The sequence below is a fragment of the Prionailurus viverrinus genome, chromosome A3, assembly GCF_022837055.1.
Source record: "Prionailurus viverrinus isolate Anna chromosome A3, UM_Priviv_1.0, whole genome shotgun sequence".
In the NCBI taxonomy this organism is placed as follows: domain Eukaryota; kingdom Metazoa; phylum Chordata; class Mammalia; order Carnivora; family Felidae; genus Prionailurus; species Prionailurus viverrinus.
In genome coordinates, this window is record NC_062563.1 from 83,468,678 (window position 1) to 83,479,772 (window position 11,095).

The 11,095-nt window shown below is 46.9% G+C and overlaps 1 protein-coding gene across 1 annotated transcript in view; it reads right to left on the reverse strand.

Moving 5' to 3' along the window:
- Positions 1–8,212, reverse strand: part of SPRED2 (sprouty related EVH1 domain containing 2) — a 114,469-nt gene extending 106,257 nt beyond the window's left edge. The window contains exon 1 of the mRNA XM_047852395.1: positions 7,570–8,212. Within this exon, the coding sequence (XP_047708351.1) occupies positions 7,570–7,595 (26 nt within the window). The 5' untranslated portion in view covers positions 7,596–8,212. The remainder of the gene's footprint in view (positions 1–7,569) is intronic.
- Between the last annotated feature and the right edge of the window lie 2,883 nt (positions 8,213–11,095).

Here is an 11,095-nt window from a genome sequence, read left to right on the forward strand (position 1 = left end):
AGTGAGCTTCATTTACATTAACCCACGGCTCCTGGCTTAAAGCACTGGCCAGGATCAGTCAGTAGAAGGCAGAGGCAGGGTGTGACCCCCAAAGCTGTATTTCTTCCACCCCTCCTGGAAGTTTTGAAAAGGCAACCTCAAAGTCTTTTTAGATGTAGGTACAGTAAGAATACTACTTTATATTTTGATATAAGGTAAAATTATGTTTCAATTAATGAGTATCTGCCTTACCCAATTACTAAACGTTTGCAGAAAGCCTACTAAAGGCTCTGCACTCTGCAAGGTTATGGGCCTAAGGGTGAATAAGCTCTTATTCCCACACCTAGAAGGGCAGATGAGCCAACCTTCTTTGTGCATTCTCAGGGGGGGAGGCAAATACAAAGTAAGTAGTGCTTATCTGAAAAATCAATACTGGAAGCCAGAGCCAAAGCAACGCCAAGGAGAAAAAGAAATAAGAGAAATAAGTAATGAAAACGAAAAGACAAAGATGTCATTACCAGATGAACTAGGAAAGACAATTAAAAAACGTAAACTGATAATTAAATTTAAGCACTTAGGAATGGACCAAAGGGAATATATCTAAGAATGAAAACAACCAGATTTGAAAAATCATCATTTCAGTACACACAGGAGCCAAAGCCATACATTTTAGAAGCTGCCCTTGTTCTAATCTCCAGCTCTAAAATGCTAGGATGAAGTCAAGATCCATTTCTTCACCTCTGCACTCTACGTGAATGCAAAGGCAGAAATTTTGTTTTTACGTAAATATTAAACTACCCTTTGAGAGTAGCATAAATAACATAAGTACAATTTGCTACCCTGTATGTGATACGCCACAGATGAACACACTGCTGACAAAGACAACCTGAGAAATTAGTTATACAACAGCTGCTACTTAATTTAGTGAACTCCTATGCCAGTTACTATCAAGTATTTTACTAAAATCCTGGCCTGACTTCCTTCCCATGACATGGGACACATGTCAAGCCATGGCAACAATTCTTCAAGCATCTTAGGGCAAGCACACAGAAAATGCATTTTGCTCCATAGGGCACTGTGTGCACTAGTATAAATAGTCCTTCTATTCCAGTGACTGAAAGCCCCAGGAAATGCCTTAAAAAAAAAAAAAATCATCAGTGTTCTGGCCTTAAATATTGATTAAAAAGAAACATTTACAAGAGTTTATCAATATGACTGCGTCTCAGAAAAACCAACAACAACACAAGAGCCCAATTTATTTAAAAACAAGCCAAAATAACCACACACGCCAAAACGTCCTGCTCTGCCTCTATTATCATCTTGTTCAGTTTCTGAGGATTTTGCTGTTAGATTGTGTAGTTGTGTTCAGTCCAGTAAAATAGGGAGTATGCCAATGTTGGTGTTCATCAGCACGGCCGTCTCCAACTTCAAGTGTTAAGACTCCATCAGAACCCTGCAGCTACTGCAAATTGTTAATACTGTGATTTTCTGCAGAGACTTTCCTGCAGAAGCAGAAACACAGGCCCCGGTTTATTGCACTCAAAATCTTCCACATCCCAACTCCTACAACAGTGACTGGAATCAAAATGGTTTTGAGTTATCAATCACAGACCACTACCGCCAGATAGTTCTGCACCCAATTTCCACAAAATGAGCCAAAGGATACCTGTGAACATGGACTTTCTCAGAGGGGGCTTATACACACTGCAAGTTAACCAAATACAATGATTGTAATCGTTGCATTCTGCATTTGTTGGTAGGGACAAAGAATTTTAAAATAATTAAATCCATTTTTTTAAATTCAATGGACATTTACAAAGCAATGTGCCCAACAGTATTGAGCCAACAACTAGAAAACTAAGCAGCTGAGAGGTAATCCTGAATCCAAAAAGCTCATATTCTACTAAGAACCTAGAATCTAGCTACTAAGAACCCAACGCTAAATGGTGATAACTGCCATACGGTGTGGGAAAAAAACGCTCTAAAAAGTCCTCAGTTTTGACTCGAAGAGTGGAGGGTGAGGAAAGTCTAGGAGGACTTCATAAAAGGAATGGCCACAGAACTGGTTGGGGGGGGGGAATGAACAGAATTTCACTTGTTGAAGGGAAGGAAGAAAGAAAATTTCAGAATAAAGAGCACGAGCAAGCAGACTGTTGAGGCAGAATAGATTCACTTTGTATATGTTTCATTTGGCTAAAGGAAGTGGAAAGCAAAGGGGATCAAACATAGCTAGAAAAGAGGAAGCACTTGCTAAATCCCTGTGGAAACAAGCCTAGCAGATGGAGAGAAGCCCAAGCCCACCACCTAGAGAAAGATGGATGGCCTCAAAGTAGGCACTTAATTTTATACAATGATAATGTCCTGGCTTACAGGCTTGTTAAGGTCTTTCCAAGTTTTGTTTTGTTTTTTTGTCTTGCTTTCAAGATCTTCTGATGAATGGACCAAGATTCCAATTCCACAGAGTCAACTCCATGTTTTTAACATTTAAGGATTCTGTTCATGTGGAGTAAAACATCCCTCTAAAAAAAAAAAAAAGTTTATTTATTTATTTATTTATTTATTTATTTATTTATTTATTGAGAGAGAGAGAGAGAGAGAGAGAGAGAGAGAGAGAGAGAATCCCAAGCAAGCTCAGCACTGTCAGCATAGAGTCCAACTCCAGGCTTGATATCACAAACCTTGAGATCATGACCTGAGCCAAGATCAAGTCAGACGCTTAATGGACTGAGAGAAGCAGGCACCCTGAAACATCCCTTTTTTAAGGCTGATGCAAAGAAACTAGATCAATATTTGTCATACCAGGTCTAATTTACACAACTGTTATTTCAATAAATGTACAGCTAATGTCCAGCAATAACCAACTCTGAATTCATACGATTATCTGAAGGTGTATCAAAGAATTTTCAAGCCCATGTTTATTTAAATTTACTTTTGAGAGACAGAGAGAGAGAGTGTGTGTGTGTGTGTGAGCAGAGGAAAGGAGCTGAGAGAGAGGGAGAGACCGAATCTTAAGCAGGTTCCACATTCAGTGCAGAGCTTGAGGTAGGGCTCGATCCCAGAATTCTGGGATCATGACCTGAGCCAAAATCAAGAGTCAGACACTCAACCAAGTGAGCCACCCAGGCTCAGTATGTGAGCCTAAATTCACTTTAATTCCGTATGTGCCTCGTATCATTTTCAGGGAAGATAAGGGAAGTGGAAAAAATTACGGCATGACAGACTATCACCAATACCGAAGAATTAGGGACAGACTGACAGAAACAGTGTGAGCTCGGAAGTCAGAATGACTAAGGCTGGCCACCCTGTCTTCTTTTCAGACAGTACCTCATGGTGGTTAAAAACAGTCCATTCTGAGCCAGGCTGCTAGAGTCACAATCCAGCTCCTTCACTTACTAATGATAATGACCTTGGACAAGTTACTCAACTTCTCCCGGCCTCAGTTTCCCCATCTATAAATGGGGGTAGTAATGCCACATCTACTGGGGGGGATTGCTGGGAAGAATAAGTGAATAAAGTACTATAAAAAAATGTTTGCTAGCTTAGGCAAGCAACTTTATTTAAGCTTTCTCATCAGTTAAATGCAGTAGCTCCTTCATAGGGTTGTGTGAAAATTAACAAGCTGAGCCTGTAAGAAATCTATCTCAGGGCCCTGCAAAGAGCCAATACCAAACACCTGTTTTATGCCTGGTGCTGAACCATAAGCTTTACATGGGCTATCTCATTTAATTTTCACAACTCCATGAGACTGGTAATATTTACTCTCATTTTATTCACTCAGATAAAACCAAGGTGATATGTAAGTAACTTGCCTTTGATCAGAAAGTGAGCAAATGGCTGAGCCTTGAGCCTTAAGTATAAATTAAATGCCTTTAACTCAGGATCTTTAACTGGCACCTGGCTGAAATGGCAGTTGTAAAAGACATTTTTCAATCAATTAGGCTGAATGTTAAAGACAACAGGGAATAATTTTGTAAAGTGTGATAGTATTGAGGCTTTGGAAGAGCATCCTCATCTTTTGGAAAGCTAAAGTATCTAGACATAAGGTGTTCTGATGTCTAATTTCTTTGAAATGGTTCAGCAAAAATATTTAAGTTTTTTTTAAGGGGAGACCTTTCAATATTAGGAAAAACAGGACTAAGGACAAAGCTACAAGTCCATTCTCAGTGAGATATGTGTTTCAGAGAAGAGTTTATGAGAGGAACAAAATAGCTAAAGAGCACCCATGTCTCCTGAGTTAAGCTTGCTTGAGAAGGGTTTCTTCATTTTGTCTATGAATTTCCAAACCATTCATGGCCATAATCAAATGCTTTAAAGATAGACAAACTGCACAGGATTTAAAAAATGTTTCCACTCTTATGTACAAAAGATCACTTTCAATAGTTTTCGATGCTTTTTACTTTTGAATTATAAAAAAAAAAAAATCTGTGGAATTATAAACCTTAACATGCATTTCTAGATGGAGTGGGATCAGAGAGTGGTCAGAGTATTTTCTATATGGAAGCTTATTTTTTAGGGCAATCGGCAAAAAGAGCAGACAAGCTTTCCTGGACTACCATATATTTACTAGCGGAGTTTTAAATCACATGGAAAGGAGCATTAGAAGACAAAACATTTATTATTTTTTAAAATTAGGCACAATTTTGCCACTTGCAAGATTCTGACTTATTGTACTGTGATGCTAAATGTGACATTTATATATCTGTATCACTTAAGAAAAACCTCAAATATATATGGACTATCGAGAAAATCTATTTTACCTAAAGCATAAATATATCTCCCATAAGTCTCCAGTTTGAGGTCACCAATTCTCTTTACATGTAACACTCCTCGTCTACTTCTAAGAGGTATCTGCGGGAACTCAAACATAAAGCCATTTGAAGAGAAAATAAAAGATCAAAATTCATACAGGGGAGGGGTAAATAAATCTAGCAAAAACCTAGGCTACTATGACTACTGTAATCAAGCAATGATTTTAGCTTGGAGCTTCCAGACAGAACCCCACAACAACAAAAAAGCAATCACAGCAAAGCTCTGTAACCCAGAGAGATACCTTCTTCCAGGCATTAACATTTAAAAGGAATTTTTCAGATGGGTCATTACATAAGAACTTGAAGAATATAATGGACAGTGTCCACAAATGGCAGTTTATAGCCCATGAAGCCTGTTTTCTTACAGGCTTACATTTCATGTCTCAGGCCAAGGTCACTGCATTAAAAGTAATCCCGGGAAGGCCACTTCTGCAGTGGGCTAAGGTACCACAGCTTTCTGCTTCTCTAACTGAAACCAGAACCTGTCCTCAAATACCCATTGTCTTAACTGGGCTTCTGACAGCAGTGGGGGCAGCCAGTTCCATGCTAAGCTGCTCTGAAAGCAGAAAATAGAGATAGTCATTTCTTGCTGGTGATTCCACCCAAAATCCTTTTGCTTTGGATATAAGATGGGGTAGGATGCAAAGCTGATATGCCCAGGTGAAAAGGGAGAATCCGGGCCAGTATTCCCAAGAGATGGAGCCAAGGAACCCAATGCAGGGCAAGTAGAACCAATCTCCAACAATAATCCCCAAGTCCAGAGGTTGCAAGGCAATGGTCCTTCCCTGCTACTACTGCTATTTGTGTGCAAGGACAAACGAAGACCCAGAAAAATACTTGTTCATTAGTCAAGTCCCAAAGGGAGGAAGGCCCAGCAGCATATTTCTTCCCCTCCATATTTCAGCCCTACAAGCGCGACCTTTTTCATTTTACCGTTTCAAGAACAGTCTATGAAGACAAAGCAAAATACCTAAAATAGAAACACCGGCATAGGTGGTGGGAGGGCAGCGACAGGCACACAAGGCGGGATGCTCTCTAGCTGCGGGTGTCTGGCAAACCATGGGTTACTGCAAATATCTCTGGGGACCACAGGAAGGAAATTCCCTTTCCCAAATACCAACCCTCTCAACACCCCCTCCCGCCCAACCGTCCAGCCTGGCAACAGCAGACACCAAAGGATAAAGGGACATTTAAAAAAAAAAAAAAGTGAAGTAGATTCTTAAGAGTAGAGCACAACGTTCTGTCACCTGCTGCAAGAAAAGCCCTCCCCATCATCCAACCCTGAGTCACTTCCCCTCCCTGCACTCTCAATGCTTGCAGGGGCAAAAGACCCCGGAGAGCAGCTACCCGAAGCCCCTATTTCCCCGAAGACAAGCTCTGGGCCTCCCCCCAGGGCGCGTCCTCACGGCTGCCAACCGTCTCTTTACGCCCAAGCCAGCTCCACTGCTACCTTGGCTAATGGCAGCTCTGAATGAAAGGAGCCGAGGCAGTCTCCGGATTTATGAATGTGCAGGGGAGGAGGGGAAGGATATCATGTGACAATAAAGGAGAACGTCTTATTCACAAAAAAAAAAAAAAAAAAAAAAAAGTGGCTGGTGGCGGGCACAGCCACTGAGCAGCGGCAACAGCCACCGTGCGGTGACCACTCGGACCCGAAACCGACGACCTCAGGCGCCGGGCCCAGGAGCCCGGCCTCCGCTTCTCCGGCGATTGGAAACGCCTCGGACGGGGGTGGGAGAAAGACAAACGCGATTTCGCGACCGCAAGGCTGCAGGGAGCCTCACCTTGGCCTGCGGCTGGGAAAAAAAGGCACCCATCCCGCGGAGGGCGGTGGGTCAGATCCGGAGCCCCTCCAGCGGAGTGTCCGGAGCATTGTTCCCCTCGGGCTCGCGGGCCGGGCACGAATGCCTGTGCACGCGCGCACACACACACACAAACCCACACACGAACACACACACACGAACACACACACACACACGAACACACACGAACACACACACACACGAACACACACACACACACACAGGCCCGCAGCACGTTGTCCCGCACGCTCCCGCCCGCCCCCGCCGCACACGACTCGGATCCGCCCCCGAGCTGCCCGGACCCCGCGGGGCGCCTGTCCCGAGCCCACAAGCGTGTGCACACACGCTCACACGCGCCGCGGGACCCCTCGGGCGGCTCCGGCGCGATGACCCGCCGGGGGATCCGGGCTCACGCAGACCCCCGCGCAGTCCGCGCCCAGTCCTCTCCTCGCTCCGCCGTGTTTTTATGAATGAAAATGTGGTATGCAAATGAGAGCGATTCAAGAAAACGAAATGGCGGAGCCTGGGCCCCAGTGGGCTCCCTAAGGGACCCGGGAGGAAGGGGGCGAGCGGCGGGGCAGGAGTCACAAAGTCACCAAGTGAAAACCCACCGACCCCAGGAAGCCGGAGCGGGGGTGTCAGGTCTTGGGCTCCGGCCGCCAAAGATTTCGGGGGGGAGGGGGTGTTTGTGAGTCCCCGGAGAAGGAGCGGGGACCGCCCCGAGGTCACCCGCTCGCCCTTGGCCCCCGCCGCGGCCACCAGCCGGCCGACCCAAGGCGCACCCCCGCCGGCCCGCAGCAGTCTTTGCCCCCTCCTCACTTCAACAAGGGTAGAAATCTCGCATCCCGAAGCCCACAGGCCAGCGAGTCGCTGCACCCCACGCCAAGTTCACCCAACCAGCGTCCCCGCCTGCGTCCTCAGCCCCGGCCCCCACGCTGCCCCCGCGGGGCACCCTCTTCCCACCCCGCGGCCAAACTTACTCGTCCGGGTGTGTTTCTTCGGTCATTTTCCTGTTCACCTAGACGCCTGTCCCGCGGCGGGCAGCTTTGCTCCCTTCATCTTCCTGTCCGTTCACCCCCCTTCTTCACATCTCCGGAGATCGCCTGATTTGGTTGGGGAGGGGGAGCCGCAAGAGATGAAGGGGGCGCCGCAGAAGGCAGAAGGGGAAGCTGGGCGACAGGAGCGCGAGGTGAGGTTTGGGGAAGGGGTGCAAAGGCAGGCTACCGGAGGAGTGAGCGCCGCAGCGCCGCGGGCGAGGCAGGAGGGGCTCTGGGGGCTAGGCTGCGGGCAGAAGGGGAGAGATTTGGGCAGGGGACGGCGGTGGGGGAGAGGAGGAGAAAAACAAGCGCGCCGTGGAGCGGCGGGGACTGCTGAGAGGAGGAGGAGAGGAGGGCCGGCCGGGGGTGGGGGCTCGGTCCGGGGTCGCCCCCGGGGGCCGGGCCAATCACGGTTCCGGGGAGCGGTCGGCAGCCGGGGGAGGTGCGCCTGGGAGGCGGTGCAGGGCGCCCCGTCCGAGCCCCATCTCTCGACTCTACCGATTTACTCCATATTGGATTCTCACCGCCGCCAACAGGAGGAGGAAGTAGGGCGGAAGCGATGACGTCTTCCCAGCGGCCAGAGGTGGTGGAGTGCAAAAAGCTTCCTACTTGCGACCGAAAGAAAAAAAAAAAAAAAAAAAAAAGGAGAGAAAAAAAAAAAACAACTTTGTCCCGCCTACTGAGCATGCCCGGCTTCCTTTCCCCCTCCCTACTGGCTTCCACTCCCGGAGGAGCAGCGGAGTGGAGTTGTTTGTGCGGCGTCTGTCTAGCTCCGGATCCTTTTTCTCTCACGTTCCGGGTTTTAAGATGCCCGAGAATAGGGAGGAGGCGGGAGCCGGGGACTCGCACACATCTGGCTCCAGTTTGGTTCCCTCCCTCGATCTAAACCCCTGGATTAAAAATAGTGGGGGGCGGGGGCGAAGACGCGGAGATCAGGGGAGGCGCCGAGGGGTGCTCGGGCTCAGAGGACCAAGTGCCCCTAACCGTGGAGCAGGAGGGTGGGGGCGGCACAGGTGCTTTTTGCGGGGTTCTGAATGGCAGAGGCCTTTTTCTCAATTTCACGTGAATCTTGTGATCTTTGTCTTGCTAGCGGAACGGGCGTTTTTGAGGAATCGTTATTTGTACATTAAAAAAAAAAAAAAGTAAATCCAACACAGCACAGCCCAGAAACGTTTGCATTTCAGTAGAAATGATGGACTTCCTCGGGTTAAAAGGTAAGCCCAAATACATTTTAAAAATTATTTAGTAAACCTCTCTAATGTTGGTTGAGGATGCCCCTTGTCCCAGGCCCTTGAAGGCCGTAGTTACTGGGCCAGAGGTTACCAGCCCCGTGGGCTTTGGCACAGATGGGGCGATGGAGAGCTTCTGGATCCAACCCCCCCCCCCCCAACACACACACCTTTGTCTTTAAATGATTTTTCTTGCCTTGTCCTGGGACCATGGGGCTGGGTGGGCCCATGCTCTCCAAAGCAGCACTTTCTGGGCAACGGACAGGCCTGGCTTCCTTGGCATGTAACCTGTCCAGTTACACAGGGATCTTTACTTGGTTTGAGTGTCCGCTGTTGCTGTTTTTTGTTTTTTTTCTCTTAATGTTTATTTACTTTTGAGAGAGAGAGAGAGACAGAGTGTGAGCGGGGAAGGGCAGAGAGAGAAGGAGACACAGGATCCCAAGCAGGCTCCAGGCTCCCAAGCTGTCAGCACAGAGCCTGATGTGGGGCTCAAACCCACAAACCCAGAGATCCTGACCTAAGCCGAAGTCAGATGCTTAACCAACTGAGCCACCCCTCTCCTGTTGCAATTTTGAAATTATTTATAGTGTTGGAACAGGGGCTCAATATTTTTACTTTGCAGTGGGTCCCACAAATTACATAGCTGTTCAGTATTTCCTTCTGAGGGTCTTGCTAGAGAGCAAGAGATACAGCCCCCGCTCCTTCCTACTCTTCAAGCACAGTAGACTTTTCCATCCTCCTGAATGTACCAAGAAAACATGCAGAGGTTTTAATAGCAACCATGGAACAAATTAAGAGATTAAATATATGTCTCAAATATAGTTAGTATACGTAAGGGGTATATACATGCATTTGGAGAGCTATAAGTGTTCCAAAGATAGTAAGAGTATCACCTTGAGTCAAGGAGAAACTAGTGGTTTACCCTAGGTTCATGCTTATCACAGCCATGATCTTTGTGGACATGGATTGGTGTTCACCCACCTTTGATGCTGAGTGCTGGTATGTAGTGCTGAAAAGAGAACTAGACGGGAGGAATGCTTGGGTTCTGTTTATTTCCTAGCAGCCCTGAAACCTTGAGTAAGACTTAGCAATTCTTCAGTTTCTTCATAAACAGTGCTAACAAGGCCAATCTTGTCTTTCTCAGGTTTGGGGGCCATTGACAGTCTATGAGAAAGCACTGAACAAAGGAGGATCTCCTTGTTCTCTAAATCCCCATAAGGCTAAGGCATCTATCCAGTTCTCACCTTTGGGCATTGCTTTTCTCCTGGAGGTGCTGAAAGAGATCCCACTCAGTCATTCCTGAACTTCCAGGAACAGACATTTGTCCATGTCAGAAGTATCCATCCAATGGGCATCTCTATGGCTCCACCCTCCACTTTCAGAGTACCCAAATGGCAAGGTGGCAGGTGAGATGAATTAATTTCTGCAGGTAGGCAAGTGAATTGGTGTCATCACCACTCATTAATCCAGTTCCCTGCTAATAGCAGTGAATGGCCCAGATGGCAGACCAGGCAGCCAGAGGAGCAAAGGAAAACATTCTAAAGTCCAGGAGTCACCAGGTCCCCACTTGGATACCCTGATGCCAGATTCCAGTTCTCTGAGCTTTGGGTTCGGCATCTGTAGTGTCAGGATAATACCACAAGGTAGGATTGCTGGGAAGAATAAATGGCTACACAGTGAAGGTAGTGTGTTCATAAGCAGCACACTGCAAATAGATCAGTGGCAACCCTTTCTTCTCTCTAGCCAATTGTATTACCAAATGCCACCCCCCTTCACTCACGGTCCGTCATGTTCCTGTAAAGAAATTCTTCCAGTTCTCTTCTTCCTTGTTCGTCACTCAAAAGGACTTTTTGATGGAAATGTTCCTAGCAGGTCCTCCCCATCAATTACTGACTCCTGCAGCTCCGTAAAATAAATGGCAGTATTGGGCGAATAACTCAGATGTGTTTATTGATCTGAATAGCAGGGTGTTACCCAAGTCTGTAGAATTGTTACTAGAATACTAGGGATTTAGGACTTTAACTTAATAACGTTACTGAAAGCTAAATACCCACATCCGTGTCTCTCCCCCATAACCAGCAAAACGGGGCAGATAGCTCTGAACACGATCAATTCATGGGTGTCGAGTCAGAGTGAGATCGTACAGTTTCAAAAGTAGAGTCGGTCTTCTCACAGCTTGACGCACACCCAGAGGAGCCCCCAGGAGGACCCCCACCTACCCACCCCTCAAGCCCGAGTCG